Genomic DNA, 17,324 nt, shown 5'->3' with positions numbered 1-17,324 from the left:
AAACCCCAGCTGCAAGTCTGATAGATCCCTTGGTCTTTTACTTATGAAATAGGAGTGACATGATGAAAAGAAGTGGGAGGAGGGCTGGAGGGACAAGACGCTGTTTTCCAGGTGGGCGAGGGAACGATGCTGAAAGAGGCAACACTGGAGAATGGGCTTGATGATAACTGGAGTTACCTCCTGGAGAGTCAGGCCAGGCGAGCCGTTTGGGTTCAGACAGTTTCTGGTGTTGGCTCAGTTTTGTCCATCAAGAGACATGCAAGTTATGTTTAGAGAAAATGCATTTTCAGGAGTTGAGCAGTGAATGCCATGACAATCAGTCCCCAGGCAAGTGCTCCCAGCAATCTCAGCCAAGGGCACCATGGTACCCCTTCTCTCCCATTCTCAGCTGTTTGGTGGTATCTTCAATGCTCCTACTCTTTCCCTTCCCACATCCAGTCTCTTATCTTGTTCAGTGCATCCTTCTTCTAAAACATTTCCCCTCCTTTCAGTGTTCCTACTCAACCCCAGGCTATGACAACCCTCCTCTTCCTTCATTCTAACAAACTAGGCTCCATTTTGTACCAGCCACTTGGATTCTGGAAGCTCCACAATCACTGACTTGCAGATACCTTGAAAATAAAGTAAGGACTCCAGACTTCCCAATCCCTTCAGCCCCTAGGACTCCTGCCAGAGGCAATGAGGTGCCATTAGGAGAGGCCTGGTTTGGAAGTCAAAGTGAGCTTCTCACCTCTCCTCTGCTGCTCCAGTTTAGAGAAGCCCATTGGTGTCTTGGAGTGAGCGTCCTCCTCTATAAAATGGGGTAGTGGGATCTGTCAGTATTTCTTTTCTTTTAGGGTCTCATCAGCTATAAAACCGTAGATCCCTTGGCTTAGTTTCCCTCTCAGGCTCCTTCCCACCCAGAAGGTTTCTTTGCTTGCTGTGCCTGTCAACTGATTCATTATGCATTAGCTCATGCATTCGGGAGTGAAAATTGGTTCTTGGGGCAGGTGAAAAAAAATCAATCTTTTTGGGTATGAAATATATGTACATACAGTGCGTAAACAGATACTTTATCTGCAATATTAAAATTTCATGGGGGAGTGTGTTAGAGAAAAAAAACCTCCTTAGGGGCCATAATGAAAAAAAAGCTTGAGAAACATCGATTTAACCACAAAGGTGTGCTGGGTACCATGATAGGAACTGGACAGGTGAATGACAATATTTCCTTCCCTCCAGGAGCCAATCCAGATGGATGACCATCTTTCTCATTCTATTTCTCCCAAACCATGTGTCTTCTTTCCTTTCTTCTAAATCTTACCAAATGCCCTCTTTGAGTGAGTTTATAGATGCATTGACATATTCTGGTGGTCATGGCTTATATTTTTGTATCTTTTCTTCCCTGTAGCTATGGAATTGCTGGCTCTACCAACGTGACGGGTGATCAAGTGAAGAAGCTGGATGTCCTCTCCAATGACCTGGTTATTAATGTGTTAAAGTCATCTTTTGCTACCTGTGTTCTTGTGTCGGAAGAAGATAAACACGCCATAATAGTAGAACCTGAGAAAAGGGTGGGTCTGCTCCTACACTACTGAGGATTTTAATGTAATCATTTTTCTTTCTGGCTTCATAAATGACTCCACTTGTTCAGCCAAGCTGGATTCCTAAGACACAGCCTAGATCCCTCCTGAACCATCAGTCATCATTTCACAGATTCCACTTCACTGCCGTATCTCAAACTGTCCTCTCCTATCTACACTTCCACCACAGTCCATGCCGTTATCATCTCTCCTGCATGCTCATACATGGGAGAGACTTAAATATACTCATACTCATCTCCACTTCTAACTTTTTATTGTCATGTTCAAGGCTCTTCAAAGTCTGGCTCTGTTAACTACGTCCTTCCATCCACCCAATTCCCAACCTTCATAACCAACCTTCCTGCTAATCTAAGCTGTTCATATCAGTGATTCATGCATTGGAATCCATTGGAATCCTATTAATCTTGTTACCAAATTCAGGATGCTCAAGAATCCAATACTGAGAGACAAGTGTTGGGTAAAAGGAAAGATAGCCTTATTGAGGAAGCCAGCAATCCTGGGGAGAAGGTGGACTCATGTCCCAAAGAACCAACTCCCTGTTGCCAATCTGGGGGCAAGAGTTTTTAAAGGGGAGTTTCAGGGGTGTATAAGCAGAGGGAGGGGGCTACATGCAGAACAACACAGTTAGCTCTGATAATCATCTTGAAATTGGCCATGTGGTGGTCTGATCAGTGTCATCTTGATTGTTTTAAGTACAACTAATCTTCAACTCCAGGGTCAGTTTGTTCCCATCTCCTTGAGGCCAGTTCTTAAAAAGAACTGTGTAAGATGGAGGAGCTTTTGTCATTTCTAGTCTGGTCATCATGTAGTTAACTTCTTCCACCTGTATGGGATTCAGTATCTGCAAAACAGCTTAAAGGATATGGCTCAGAATATTATCTATACCCCATGAGGAGGAACTAAAGTTTCCTGACTTTGTTTAATGACTAAACTATTATTATTTTGTCTTATTTGATTGTTTTCCTTTGTTTTTTCATTTTCTCACTTCTCTGGTTAAACTTATTCTTTGGCTAAAATTTTTCTACAGGCAAGAGGCAGGCAGAGGACATTGGGGTGGGGGGGAATCTGTCTTAAGAAAGCCCTGTAGGGTCCTGCTCAGTTACGGTCTGATTGCTTCTTGAGGGCAGAGAATGAATTATATTCTTCTCTGTATCCCAGCCTCTAGCACAACATTGTAGGGGATCAACAATAAATTATTGTTGAAAAGGTGAATGAAAGAGTATATCCAGCTTTCACTGAACAACAAAAATCATGTAATAATAATAACAAAATAAACCATTTGAGATGGGTTACTATCTTTCCCTGTTTGAGATGAACTGGGGACATGAAGGAGTAGGATGAGAAAAAAATTAATCAGAGGATGAATTTAAAGAGACTGCCTGATATCCAGTCTGACCTTTATAAGAGGGATGGGGAGCCACATCTGATTAACTGGTTTTACATCATTCTTAAAATACACTACATGTCAGATTCAAAGTTCATGTTGTTCTCTGCTGGGCTTCTGAAGGTACTTGGCAGTTTTAGGCATGTGTATTGAATTTGTTGTTTAGTATTCTCCATTGGTCTGCCCAACTGCTCTGACTACAGTGTGCCTTCGTGGTAAGCATGTTCCTGTTTTCCTGATGACAGTTTCTCCTGTGTCAACCAAGGTGATTTGTTAAGAGCAGGAGGTCAGGGAATCAAAGAATTGCCTTAATTTGATGCAGAAATTTAAAAACCACCTCTTAAAGTGGCTAATTTGGAGGTGGAAAATCTCCAGTGGTGTGCTGGTAAACTGGCTCTCTATTAGAAAAAAAACCCTCTGATTTGTAGCACTTGCCACTTTCAACTGTGCAAATGGTCCCCCAGAGTTGATTTTAAGCTACCAACATGACATCACTGAAAACAGAGTTGGGAAGAGATGTGCACCATTGGCCTTTGAGAGCTGACTCCAGCCAGCTCCCACATACCCCTGAAAATCCTGTCCAAAGAATGAGTCTTTAGTAGTCCTACAACAGCTGAGGGTTATTTCCTTTGGGAATTGCAGTAGGGATATGGTTGAGAACTCTGTGCACTGTAACGCCAAGTGTCATCTATAAGAACTGCATGAAAATTTTCTTAGAGATCTTAATGTTGTCTTTGCTTCACCTAAGATATTATGTTTTTCCCTTATGAATAAAGTTTTGTTTCTCTTCTTCCTTTGACTGCCAGATTATGGTTCATTCAAATCAATGATATCGGAAATTATTACTTAATTATCTGTATTCCTCACCTTCATCTATATCTATACCTCCTATTCTAAGTTGTGTTTTCTCTGCCTAATGATCTTTTGATATATATTTGTTGTTGTTATTTTCACTCTGTATACCACCTCATACCTTCCCTGACAGAGGATAAGTAAGACACATTTCTTGAATTTTCGCCTAGATTCCCTCTTTTAACCCCTTCGTGTATACTCTTTATTTCATTATAATGTGTTCTTTTTTTTTTTCTTTTTTGGCTGCATTGGGTCTTCGTTGCTGTGCGCAGGCTTTCTCTAGTTGCAGCGAGCAGTGGCTGCTCTTTGTTGCAGTGCACAGGCTTCTCATTGCGGTGGCTTTGCTTGTTGCGGAGCATGGGCTCTAGGTGCGCGGGCTTCAGTAGTTGCAGCACGCAGGCTCAGTAGTTGTGGCGCACGGGCTTAGTTGCTCCACGGCATGTGGGATCTTCCCAGACCGGGGATCAAACCCATGTCCCCTGCATTGGCATGTGGATTCTTAACCACTGCGCCACCAGGGAAGTCCCAATGTGTTCATTTTAAATGTAAAGTTGTGTTTTCTTTTTTTTTTGCTCAGGGTAAATATGTGGTCTGTTTTGATCCTCTTGATGGATCTTCCAACATCGACTGCCTTGTATCCATTGGAACCATCTTTGGCATCTACAGAAAGGTAAAATGTAATGGATCAAGCTCCTGGTTTGGGACCAAAAGGAGAGTTAAGGTTGAACATCCAGTCCTGTTTCACTATTGGTGGCACAGCCAGAATGTACATCATGAAACCCTGTGAGGCTTGAAATAGGTTTATATGTCAAGTTCTGACTTTTTCCAGCCTTAACTGCATAGTGAAAATCTATTAGGTTGTTAAAAGAAAATGTAGTAAAAGGTGGGTGGGAAGAGAAAGATATTTCACTCTTTTAACTGTACCTTGCTTTCTTTTGTGACAGAAAATAAAATTAAAAACAAAAGAGACAGTGTAGGGTAGCTGCAATGATGTAACTATGTGAACTGAGAATTGTGAGAGTGTGACAACAATAGAGCGTACTTATATCAAAATTGTTCTTTAAATCCTCTAAATCAGGGGTCTACAAACTATGGTCTCCCTGGGCCAAATCCAGCCCATTGCCTGATGGTTATGGCCTGTGAGCAAAAAATAACTCTTTTGAATTTTTGAATGGCTAAAAAGAAAATCTAAAGAATAATATTTCATGACCCGTGACATTTATATGAAATTTAATTTTCACTGTCCATAAAGTTTTAATGCCATATGGTCAGCTCACTTGTTTACTATGTTGCCTTTGGCTGATTTTGCACTGCACAAGCAGGGTTAAGTGATTTTGATAAAGACTGTGTGACAGTAGAGCCTAGAATATTTACTATCTGTTGGTTTATGGAAAGAGTTTGCTGACTCTGCTATAAATTATAGAAAGCACACAGGTTCAGTGTGGGGATCCAGGCTTGTGCCCTGGGTCTTTTCTATTTGGGTGACCTGAGCAGGTAACTCCACCTCAAAAGTCTCTTCCCTTCTCTTACTTTAAGTGTGTGTGTGTGTTTGGGGGTGGAGGGGGGCGGTTTGGAGGAAGTGCATTCAAATATGTACAAGTGAAAAATAGAATGAATAGCCGTGAGCCCATCATAAAAAATGATGAAATCTAAAATATGTCATCTTGGCTTCAGCCTTCTTGTTTATTTTAGAAATAAAACCTCACAGATGCCTTTGAGACTGAGCCCTTTCCTTCATCTTAATGGATGAGGTGGCTAGTTCAGCCAACCTCTGAGGTTCCTCCAACTTTCCTATTCTGGGATACAGAGGCCATAACTTAAGAAGTGAGACCGCAATTTGTGCTTTGTTTTTCAAAGTGACTTGTTGTCTACTATTGCACATAATCTCCTTTCAAACATGGGAAGTAGGACCACCATGGGACAGTTCTCTTTCATCATTGAAATGCATCTTGCATTTGTCTTGGCCAGGAGGCAGATCAATTTGAGTAACTGAAAGTTCTAATACTCATACCAGAAAGACAAAGGCAGTAATTAATCTGTTTTCCAAGTCATACCATGAAACATCCCATTCTTGTTATAGACATGGAGGCATGTAATTTTACCTGAAATATCAGATCTATACAGTATAGCAAGATAACTTTGCAGCAAAATTCTTCATGTAGAGGAAGACTTCTGGCAATGACTCAACCAAAGCTAAAGCAGCACTAATGTTTGCCAGCCCCAGTTTCCACCTTAACCCCCCAAATAAAGACTCTTTTTAAGGAAAAAAAACCCTAGAAAACTGACACTGGCTATCACCTAAAAAAAAATCAAAACAGCCTGCAACAGCAACTCGAATTACAAATGCTAGAACAACTCAACAATGAGTCTCCACACTCTTCTCAATAAACCTGAAGTGACTCTCTTAAAAGACTGAAAGAGGTGATGAGTGTCACATTCCCTTTAAGTCACTTCAGTTTTCAAAAGCCTTATTGATTGTTTGAGGATTTATGGGGCATAAATATTGACCGTTTAATGCTTTAAAGGAGACCTTTCCTGCTTTCTGTAGAGCTGGATCTGGGCTGGAATTCAGCTCCCTGGTGCACCCGCTCAGTGGCATAACATTAGTTGGTAACTGGAACTCGGAAACAGTGATCTGGTCTTGCCCACATGGTGCCTGGAAATAGGCTCCAAAGGGATCTCTTAGGGCCTGTGGTCCAGTGTTTCTACAAAGTTCCTGCCACAGCACCTCCGGAAGGGTCACCCTGTCTCTGGCTGGAGACGTTCAGAAAAAGTAGAATTCTAGAGTGTTTGTCCAAATATTGGGTCAAAATCTGTCTCCCTGTTGCTCATATGGCCTTTTGGAGCATCAGAAAATAAGACTCTTTTACATGCTTGGAAATGGCTTTTTTGCCCTCCCCTCGCCTTCTTTTAAATCTTCTTTAAGTTGAATATCTTTCATGTGAGATGGTTTTTCGACCTCTCTAGTGTGGTCACCCTCTATTGGATACATTCTAATTTTCAACACCCTTTAAAAATATCCAGTCCCCACGACTAAAAGCAGAGTTTCAAAAGTGCTCTAGCAGCTTCAGAATCCAGTTCACTTCCCTTAACTGGGCACAGGGAGATAGATGTAATAGCCATATGGAATGTGGCTTCCTGACATTGATGCTTACTAGCTCTGTGGGACCTTGGGCAAGGTAACCTCTTGTTTCCTTATCCATAAAGGGGAGATACTGAAAATTAAGCATAACAGCAATGAAGATAGTGCCTGGCACATAAAAAGTGCTCTATAAATGGTAGCTATTAATATTACTTGTCTTGTTTTGTGTATTAAAGTTCAACAGAGAGTATCACAACTCAAACTAGCTTGAGGAAGGAAAGGAGGGAGGAAAGAAAGGAGGGAGGAAAGGAAAGGAAAATTATTGGTTCATGTAACTAGAAAGTCCAGTGGGTAGTACAGCTGCATTCAAGGACTCAGACGACATAAACAGGACACACTTCCTCTCCATCTCTATTGCTCCCTCCTCTCTGGTGGCAAAATGGCTCCCAGTAGGTCTGGGCCCACATCCAATCCTTTCAGCAACTCAAACAGAAGATGCAAACCTCTTTTCCAACAATTCCAACAAGAATATCATCTCATTGGCCCTGATTGTCTTGGCTTAGGTCATGTGTCCATCTCTCAACCAATCACTATGGCCTGAGGCATGCAGTGATCTGATTGGCCAGACCAGGGTCATGTGCCCACTCCTGGAGCTGAGGGCCAGGGGGGTAGTATTTTGAGGAAGGTTAAGGTGCAATTATCAGCAGAAGGGTGATGGGTGCTGGCCAGGCAAAATCAGTGGATGTTCACTGCAGATTATAAACGCCTTGAGAGCAGGGACCTTCTCTTATATATTTTTTTGTCTGCTAGGCAGCCTGGTACAGTAGTAGGTGAACAATATTGGCTGAGTTACTGAAGACTCTGCCATATGCCCTATGAGACCTTCTAGGCAGGGTCTGGCTGCCACTCTGAGGGAAGACCATCTGATGATATGACAGCCCCACCCCACTTCTGCCTGACTTTCTCCTCCACCACCTCAAGTCTCCAGAATCCATGGTGTCTTTCGTACTCTATATGGAGTGGTGTGGATTAAAACAGAGCAACACCTACAGCAGGTGGTGGCCTGGGATAAGTAAAGGTAGGGTCCAGAGGCTTTTTAATTTTGTCAAGTGCTTTATGCACATTGGTCCATGAGCATCCACATGAGACTGTAATGGATTCCCTTGGAACAAAGGCATTCATTGCTGAGGGTTTGGAGGAGGGAATTCATGCATTAGAAAGGGGGTCAGGGTAGAAAAGTACTCCTCCAAATTAATGACTAGATGGAATTATTTTGTCTTTTTTTTGAGTATATGGATCATAGATAATGTTACCATTTCTTATTCCATGCAAGGAAGTTGAAGGCTGAGATTATTTGGTGACAGTGTTTCAGGGAAAGGCTGTTCATCCTTGTGCCACAGACAGACATGGGTGGTTCTGGATGAGGTGAATCTCTGGGGGACTTTTCTTGGTGGAGAATTGACTACTCCAAGCCTAGGGGCTTCCAGTCAACTTTATTTATTTACATATTGTCTTTGTCTTATTTTGTGCTGCACTTTCTGGGTTAAGTAGTTACGACAGAGGAGGCAGTTAGAGCCTGACTGTTTTCCTCCCACTGTGTCACTGGCTTTGAAGGAAGCTGGTTCCTTTTTCAAGGCTGTACACTGGCAAAATTTGGAGTTTGAGAAACAACTCAAATTTTTGATACTGTGTTTAGTCTGTGTTTAGCTGCACTGCACTACCCTGTGAATACAAACCAAACTAAATTAAATAACTTGACCCAACCCAACCAGCCAAGCAAGCAACCAACCACCTAGAGGAAAACTATTAAACACAAAGATTGGAGACAAGGGGAAAAAAAGAGAGAAATGGCTTTTGTGACGTTTCCTTTTACATGAGTAGTTCTTAAGCTTCAGTGGAAGAGTCAGCTATGGTGCATGGTAAAATACAGATTCCCGGGGCCCACCTTAGAAAGTCTGACTTAGTAAGTCAAGGCTGCAGCCCCAGAATTGCATTTTAAATAAGCATCTCAAGTGATTCTGATGTACATGGTCTCTGGACCACACTTTCAAAAGTTATAGGAAGAAATTACCAGGAATGTATTTCTTTTTTTTAACATTTATTTATTTATTTATTTAGGCTGCACTGGGTCTTAGTTGTGACACGTGAGATCTTTAGCTGCGGCATGCGGACTATTAATTGCAGCATGCGGACTTAGTTGCAGCATGCGAACTCTTAGTTGCGGCATGCGAACTCTTAGTTGCGGCATGCGAACTCCTAGTTGCAGCATGCGAACTCTTAGTTGCGGCATGCATGAGGGATCTAGTTCCCTGACCAGGGGTCTAACCCAGACCTCCTGCACTGGGAGCATGGAGTCTCACCCACTGGACCACCAGGGAAGTCCCATACCAGGAAAGTTTTTGCTGAGATGACCTCCATCTCTGGTATCATGATACAGATAGATGCGCTTACTTATTCTCAGCCCCTGGAATCTGTGGTTGGGGAAGGAATAAATGAAATTGGCAGAAACTGCCCATTTTCATTTCTGTTTAAATTCAAGTAGAGAATATTCAAGCTGAAAGATTTGTTTGAGGCTGTTTTGAGAACCATAGAAGCCAATTGTCAAGTGTTAAGAAGATAATTATCAGTTAGTAATCATTGATTAGGAGCCATGCCTTTAAGTTTTTCCTTTCCTTAGTATTAGGGAACAAACTGAGTCACACGACCCAGTGGGCTGTGTTTTTAATAAAAAGCAAAGAAAAGATTAGAGTACGTGTCATGTTCTAAATGTAAGTATTGTTTTATTAAATTTTTGTAGTTGTGTGTGTGGGTGCATGTGTGTTGGTACTGGTTTGTGATGCAAAATGTATTTTTTTACTGTGGGTCATGGTCAAAAAAAGGGAAAGCATTTGCCCTGCACTGTAACAACTCCGGAGAGAGATTCTCAGTTGCCGCATTTCTGAGAATTTCTTTGATGTGTGAGTATGGACCACACTGCTCACTGGAGTATGTGCTGCAACTGCCAGGAGCTCATGAAATTGATTTCCTTACCAGACTTGAAGCCCTGCAGCCCAGTTTTAATTTGTTTAAATAAAGATAGAGTAGGCAGGGGAAAGACACTGATGACTGTAATAAGATTAAATTAGTAGGAGCTGGCAAGGAGGCATGCTCCTTTTTTGAGAGTGATAATGGAGGGATGAGGGAATATCAAATTAGCAAAATTGGAGGAGGACCCTGATTGGAAAGAAAGATCCAGATGCAGGAAATTTGGGGTTTGGTGGGAAGGCCGCTGTGGTAATATAATCAGGATATTACTGATGTGAGGAGGAAGGCCCCTCTGGGAAGATGCCCTATTTCATTACGAGAGCACCTTGATAATGCATCTTGCTAATGGATGAACTGCAAAAAAGAACCACAACACAGAACACAACAAAAACGGGTTTTGTTTTCTTTCTTGTCCTAGATTTCAACTGGTGACCCTTCTGAGAAGGATGCCCTGCAGCCCGGCCGGAACCTGGTGGCTGCCGGCTATGCACTCTATGGCAGTGCCACCATGTTGGTCCTGGCCATGGCGAACGGAGTCAACTGCTTCATGCTGGACCCGGTGAGAGACCCCAGGGGAAGCTGGGTGCTTCGCTGGTGGCTCTGAGTGAGTGTTTATTGTGTGTGTGTGCAGGGAGAGGCAGTACCTAGAGGTGGAAGATGAGGCCCATGAAGGGGCAGAGGTGATGGGTTGGGGAAGGGGGGAAGGGAGATGGAGGGACTGTCATGAGAAGATTATCGAGGTGAGAAATGGTGTCTGTCCTGAGCATAAGGAGTCTTTCTTCCACGATGAATTCTTTAGAGTGGACATTACTCAGCTGACTCAGATGCCCACGGGGCTGAGCAGGCCACACAGATGAGTGGAGTGTGCTGGGAAAGGATGGTCAGGGTGGTGGCAGGGCAGTGGCGGGGCATTGGGGAACTGGGGAGGTCTGGCAGTTGTTACTCCTTGGGAATAGCGGCTCAGTCTTGCCAAGGCTTCCAGTGTTTCAAGAAACACTGGATTTTTAGAAAATGTAATGTTTCTGGATGTGTAAAACACTGTGCTAGCCAACTAAAACACGTTTGTGGACCAGATGGGGCCCATAGATGGTCTGTTTGCCACCCACGCTATCCATTACTAGCTTATTTTCCTGAGGTGAATGGGTGTCCCGGCTGAAGCAGTGGACCACCTCATTTCTTCAAAATTAGCTCCGAAATTCATTTGATGTGCACGTGCATGCAAACCTTCAGTGAACCCTTGTGGTTTTGAAAGGCTTTGACGAACTCAAGGAAGTGAAAATAAAGAAGGAAATGAAGATAATTCCTTAGTCTGTCCAACTTATAGAGAAAAACTCCCTTGGGAGTTCCCTGGTGGTCCAGTGGTTAGGACTCAGCGCTTTCACTGCTGGGGCCCAGGTTCAGTCCCTGACAAGACTAAGATCCCACAAGCCACATGGTTTGGCCAGAAAACAGAAAACAAAACAAATTCCTCACGGAGAGGAGCCCAAGGTGCCATGAAAAATATTCATTAACAATTTTTAATTTGTGGATAATTTCTTCCACATGTGTATTAATTGGAGTTCTTCATTTATTCTGTTAGATGACAGTTTCGACAGAGCAGATAAATTGAGCAAAGAAGTCTCTTTACATGTTTGGCATAACTAAACCCACCATCGAAATGGACTCCGTAGAATCACCTCCCATAGGTCGGCGCATTCATTGTGCATGTGGTCCAGTGTCCCGAGGGAAAAAGAATTGAGGTTATAAATACCTTTCAGTTTTAGAAATGTCCTCAGATGACATTAATGAGACTATCTATCTGGTGTGTTTTGCTGACAAACCGAACACCAGGTACAATCAGCTGCTAGAATCCTGTGAGGGGCGGGTTGCTGGTGGTGGGGCCTCGAGGTTTGTGGGTGGCAGGTGGGATAAATCAGAATGTAGCCTGCCTTTGTCCCTCGCACGCTTGCACAACTGGACTTTGCCTCCTTGGAAGCACCCGTGCTTAATAAGTCAACAAGGGTAGGGAAACAGCACAAGTTTAAGCCTCCAAAGGAGGTGATTTCAGGGTAAAATAGTGGCAGAACCCGAGCGAAGTTCACTCTGAGCCCAGGGTACAGTTTCCGAAATCACTGATGTTTTGGATTTATCCTCTCAGCAGGCATTTACCGCTTCCCCAGACATTCTTCTGGTAACTTCTGTGTTACCTTTCAGTTGATGGATGTGTAGAAAACATGAAATCTCTTCTTATGTCCAGATTGCAGACCTTGTGTCCGGGAGTAAGTTTCCGTGTGTTTGATAGTCTTTTGCCCTCCTCACACTTAATGGCCACTCAGTGTTTGGAGGCTGCGCTACCCCCTGCTGGCTGACCTCCCAGATCTGATGAATGCCTGGGGGGTGGGGGTCAACTTAGTGCTTTCTTTTCATTTTGGCTGACAGTTTCCGCTAAGAAGACCACAACAGCTTTATTTGCATTTCTAGCAGGCTTTAAGGTTTGAAAAGCTTTTCAGTCTCTTTCTCGCGTACAAGAGACTAACCTCCTTCACAGCTAGGATGCTCTGGCCAGGTACCAGGCCGGGGCGCCTGCAAAGCATGGCTTCATGAGCACCTGTTGTGTAATGGCTTCATTTTCCAGACTTTTACCAAAAAAACATAAAAGAACAAAAGAAAAGAATCACTCACAATGATACCTTTCAGTGACCACTGTTAATTCTAGTCTCTTTTCTTCCCCTGCCCTCCTCTCTCCCTCCCCCACTTCCTCTCTACTTCCAACGTGTTCCATATTGGCAGGAACCAAGCTTTGCTATGGGAATAAGTGGCTGGGGAGAGATGTGTCCAAGGTGCGACCTCCCTTCTTAACTCTGTCTCCATGAAGCAACCTCCCTCCCCAGGTGGGCGGAGCCGCAATCACTCTCTTATCAGGGACGTGTAGGAGCCCCAAACAGTCCTCAGTCCAGAGCTATAGGAGTTATGTGACACCTTCCTCCAAAGTGCGAATCTTCTTTGAAGAACCTAAGCCTTAAAGGCATCAGCTTAGCACTGGGACTTTGTGGGAGGCTGAGTTCTCAGAAGCCCTCTGTAGATCAGTGAGCAAAGGCACCGGAAGCTATATATGCTGTGAATCGAAACTCACGGTGCTCAGGTAAAATTACTTCAAGATAGAAACGAAGAAATGGAAAGCTAAGAGCAGCAATGAACACGTTGGTGTAACTCAGCTGCCCATCTCTCCTGATATCCTACCTCCTGTCTGCACCAAATTTTTTTTTTTTCAAAGGCGTGGGTGCCCCAGGCCAAGGAGAAACTCCCTTGCTGGTAATCATTTCACAATGTTACAAATATTGAATCATTATGTTGTACACCTTAGACTAACATAATGCTATGTCAATTATACCTCAGTTGAGAAAACAAAAAAAATAAAAACCAAGCTCTTTGTGCTGAAGGACACAGGTGACCTCAGGCCTCACGCCACCCCCTCCCACAGGCCTGAAGGAGATGTCACGGCTCCACCTTTCCTTCCTGTTTCACAGGCCATTGGAGAGTTCATTTTGGTGGACAGAGATGTGAAGATCAAAAAGAAAGGGAGCATCTACAGCCTCAACGAGGGCTACACCAAGGACTTCCACCCTGCTGTCGCAGAGTATGTCCAGAGGAAGAAGCTCCCCCCAGTAAGTGAGGGCTTACTCGCGGGGTCGGGGTTGGGGGAGGGCCCCTGAGTTATGTGTTGATTCATGATCTGCCCTGGAGAGAAAGGCAGCAGGGACAGAAGTGGGTGGATTCCACCGTGCTGGGGGCTGGAACCTCTGCCCTGAGACGGCAACCCCTCTGCCACTTTCTCTTGGCAGAAGAAAATCAGGACTGTAAAGTCCGCCAGATGAATGAAGTCAGGGCAATAAAACATGCTTCACTGCTGGGGTCCCTGATCCCAGCTGGTATGAAACGTGGTTCTTGCACCCCAGGCCCCCAGCCCTGTGGCACCTGAAGGATTTCTATCAGTCATCTCTAGACTGAGAGCATCCATCATGGCATCTCTCTAAAGAGGTTACAAATCACTGAACACGAAGAGAAGAAATGGCTGTTTGTAGAGATGGTTCTATGTAGGAATATCCAATCTTGTCCTACTCTTGTTACTGAAAGCTCGGCCTCTCTGTACACACCGGTGCCGAATCAGATCTCAGAGACAGAGTTTTGGGTGAAGTAGAAAAGGATAGCTTTATTGCTTTGCCAGGCAAAGGGGGACACAGTGCGCTCCTGCCCTCGAAAACTGTGTGTCCCAGGGACTTCCCTGGTGGTCCAGCGGGTAAGACTCTGCGCTTCCAATGCAGGGGGCCCGGGTTCAATCCCTGGTCGGGGAACTAGATCCCGCATGCCACAGTGAAGATCCCGCATGTCAAAACTAAGACCTGGCGCAGCTAGAATAAATAAATACATAAGTAAATATTTTTTTTTAAGTTTTATAAAAAAAAGAAAGACAAAGAAAGAAAGAAAACTATATGTCCCACCCTGGGAGGATTTGATGAGGGTCATATAACAGTGGTTCGAGGCTGGGGTCTCTGACAAGATTAGGGTGTGAGCAGGGCCTGCCCGCCTTAGTCTCGTCTCAGGTGGTTTCCTAATCTTGATGAGCTTCTCTGGTCCCTTTAATCTTGCCTCAGGTGGTTTCTTGGCCGTTCCTCCCTTGATTAGCAACTGTTTAAATCTGCCCTTTGGAACTCAGGGAAGGTCATGGAGGCTGGAGTCTTGCCTACAAGCAATGGGGGATAAAAGGGCTTCCATGCCTGGGCGCCCCACCGGGCCTCACTCAGTTTCACTCTTGCTTAATGCCATTGAAGCCTGCTGTGTTCTGAGGAAGGAGCCCAGATGTTGTTAGTTTGGCATTCAGGGCCCTCCAAGCTGGCCCCAGGCTCTCTCTCCAGCCTTGTTATCTCTCCTTCCACCTTTTCCTAGAGATCCCTTCCTGCCCCCAGCTGCACCAGCTCCTCCCAGAGCCCGAGGCAGACTGCATGTGCTTCTCTAGTTGCCCCACCTTTGGCTGGGCAGTTCCTGCTCCTGCAGAGATGAAAATCCCACCCTTGCGCCCTCTCCTTAGCTCTGCAAAATCTTTCTTCTCCTTCAGGGTCCTGCTAAACGCCTGCCCCACCCCAGAGCCAGAATCCACCACACCCTCCTCAGGGCCTCCTCAGGTAATTTGAGTTATTGTAAGATGTAAGAGGCTGTCTCCATTATTCCATTTTCTGCTGCTTGGGGACAGAATTTTCATCACATTTCCTAGCACAGCCCCAAACACACACCTTGATGGAGCTCTGTTTGATTGTTGAATCAAATAAACATAGAGGACATGAAGAGAGCTCTCTCTTCTGTAACCCTAACTATTGCTGGTCTTAACCTTGTAGGACAACTCAGCCCCCTACGGTGCCAGGTACGTAGGCTCCATGGTGGCTGACGTGCACCGCACCTTGGTCTATGGAGGGATCTTCCTGTACCCAGCGAACCAGAAAAGCCCCAACGGAAAGGTAAATAAATCCCCTGAGGAGTGGTTGAGAAGCAGTGGATTTCATTTGCAGCCTGGGGGATTTGACTGAGGAAGCAAGAAAGGTCATGGTAGCTGTCATGCTCTGCAGTCGGGTGCCAAGGATGTCTGTGGCATATTCTTTTCTAGATTAAAGGCTGTCCTGGTTAAAGCCAGGCGATATTAGCTAAAACTGATCTCTTGAGAGCCCTTCCATTGCTAAAGATAAGTAATGATGTTTATGGTCAGAGGGTACTAAAAGTGCTTCCTGCTTCCAGTGGATACACATGGTTTGGCTTGGGCAAAATGAATGCCATTCATAAAATGAAATGAAACATTCCAGCCTCACTACCAAGGCAGCAAATCACATATGCATCCCAAACAGAGGTTTTCTTTGATTGCTTTCAAAAGGCATAAAATTGAAATGACTAGTGAGCTGACATTTGCTGCTTAGAAAATGCTACCTTTCTAGGGAAGGAAAGCATCTCTGGGGACACCTAGAGCTTTCAGGTAAGCTGTAACTGGTGCATTGGTCTCATGCCCACAACCTTCTTACAAGCCATAGGGTGGGCTGTGCTTGCTCATGCTGGCGAAGGGACACCCACTTTTCTTCGACACAGAGGGACAGTGTGTTTCCTTCTCAAGTATTGTCCCTTTGTTTTTCCCAAAGGACAGATAGTTTTTCTTATTTTATTTTATTTTTAATGTGAGAGAAGGAATAGGAATAATCCCCATAAGATAGTTAGAAACGGATGTATTTCAGATATGCTCAGATCTCTGTTAATGGCATGTGGCGTCCAGTTCACTGAAAACATTAAAACACCCACTCTTACCATAGCCACCTACCTCGGGCATCCCAACCTATGTGATTAGCCTGCTTTATAGCGCTTTTCTCTAATGCCTCAAAAAATTGTTCCTTAACACAAATATTGAGGTTCCTCCTTTTTCTTTTTTTTCAGTTTTGCAAATCTGACCCTGACACCTGTATGGAAATAGAGTCAGGAAACACCTGCAAAAAGCTGTCTACTTAGTAGGCAGACTGCATGAAAATGCATACAATAAAAAAGTTAATATTTAAAAGTAAATGCCAAGATGTATAACGTACTAAATCCCAACCCTCAAGCCTTAGGAGAATTGTAAAAGGAATGTGTACAGAGTTGCAAACAATATTATACTGTTTGGAGGAGCCAGTCTGCTTTCCAGATGTCTGCAGCCAGACACTACCATGGACTTTTAAATGCTTATAGAATAGGCAAAGCTCCATCCAAAACACACACAGAATCACTCATTAGGTCCAGTTTCCGTGCTATAAAGAGAAGGGAAACATCGGTTCTGCCAAAATGTCATTCGGTCCTGAGCCCAGGTGGTCTGCCTCACATTTGCATCAGGCAATCTATTGCTGGCTCTTGATGGATGGCTTAATTTAACCAAATGGTTAAATTAACCATTCGGTCTTAGACGCAACCTTGTGATGGAAAGTAAGGGAAAGTATCAGTTAATTTGATCAGCTCTGCACTATTTTGCTATGAAACGGATTTCTTTTCTGTGTAATCTGTTCTGGTCTGAGAATGCTGCTCTTGTTTTCCAGTTGAGACTATTGTATGAATGTAACCCCATGGCCTATGTCATCGAGAAGGCAGGAGGATTGGCTACCACTGGGAAGGAAGCTGTATTGGACATTGTTCCCACTGACATCCACCAGAGGGCGCCAATCATCTTGGGGTCTCCTGAAGACGTGACTGAGTTCCTGGAGCTGTATAAGAAGCACGCTGCCAAATGAAGCGCTGGCCTTGCCCACACCAAATAGAATTGCCTTTTATCTGGACCTTTGATCTCACAGGGTGCTACCCCATTCTGACTGTGCATCAGATATTCCTAGACATAGAAATAAAAAGTATGGATATTTTCACCATCAAA

The 17,324-nt window shown here is 44.1% G+C and overlaps 1 protein-coding gene and 1 long non-coding RNA gene across 2 annotated transcripts in view; both read left to right on the top strand.

Annotated features, from left to right (window-relative positions):
• Positions 1–17,324, top strand: part of LOC309664556 — a 365,050-nt gene that overhangs the window by 283,361 nt on the left and 64,365 nt on the right. The window lies entirely within an intron of this gene.
• FBP1 (fructose-bisphosphatase 1) overlaps positions 1–17,324 on the top strand; it is a 26,522-nt gene extending 9,198 nt beyond the window's left edge. Inside the window, exons 2-7 of the mRNA XM_082469843.1 lie at positions 1,388–1,550; positions 4,394–4,486; positions 10,341–10,481; positions 13,429–13,566; positions 15,292–15,411; positions 16,996–17,324. Of these exons, the coding sequence (XP_082325969.1) occupies positions 1,388–1,550; positions 4,394–4,486; positions 10,341–10,481; positions 13,429–13,566; positions 15,292–15,411; positions 16,996–17,187 (847 nt within the window). The 3' untranslated portion in view covers positions 17,188–17,324. The remainder of the gene's footprint in view (positions 1–1,387; positions 1,551–4,393; positions 4,487–10,340; positions 10,482–13,428; positions 13,567–15,291; positions 15,412–16,995) is intronic.

The sequence above is a fragment of the Balaenoptera physalus genome (genome assembly GCF_965194825.1).
Source record: "Balaenoptera physalus genome assembly, chromosome: 7".
NCBI classification, from domain to species: Eukaryota; Metazoa; Chordata; class Mammalia; order Artiodactyla; family Balaenopteridae; genus Balaenoptera; species Balaenoptera physalus.
The sequence above is the reverse complement of the archived record's forward strand: the minus strand, read 5'-3'. Positions and strand labels throughout refer to the sequence as shown.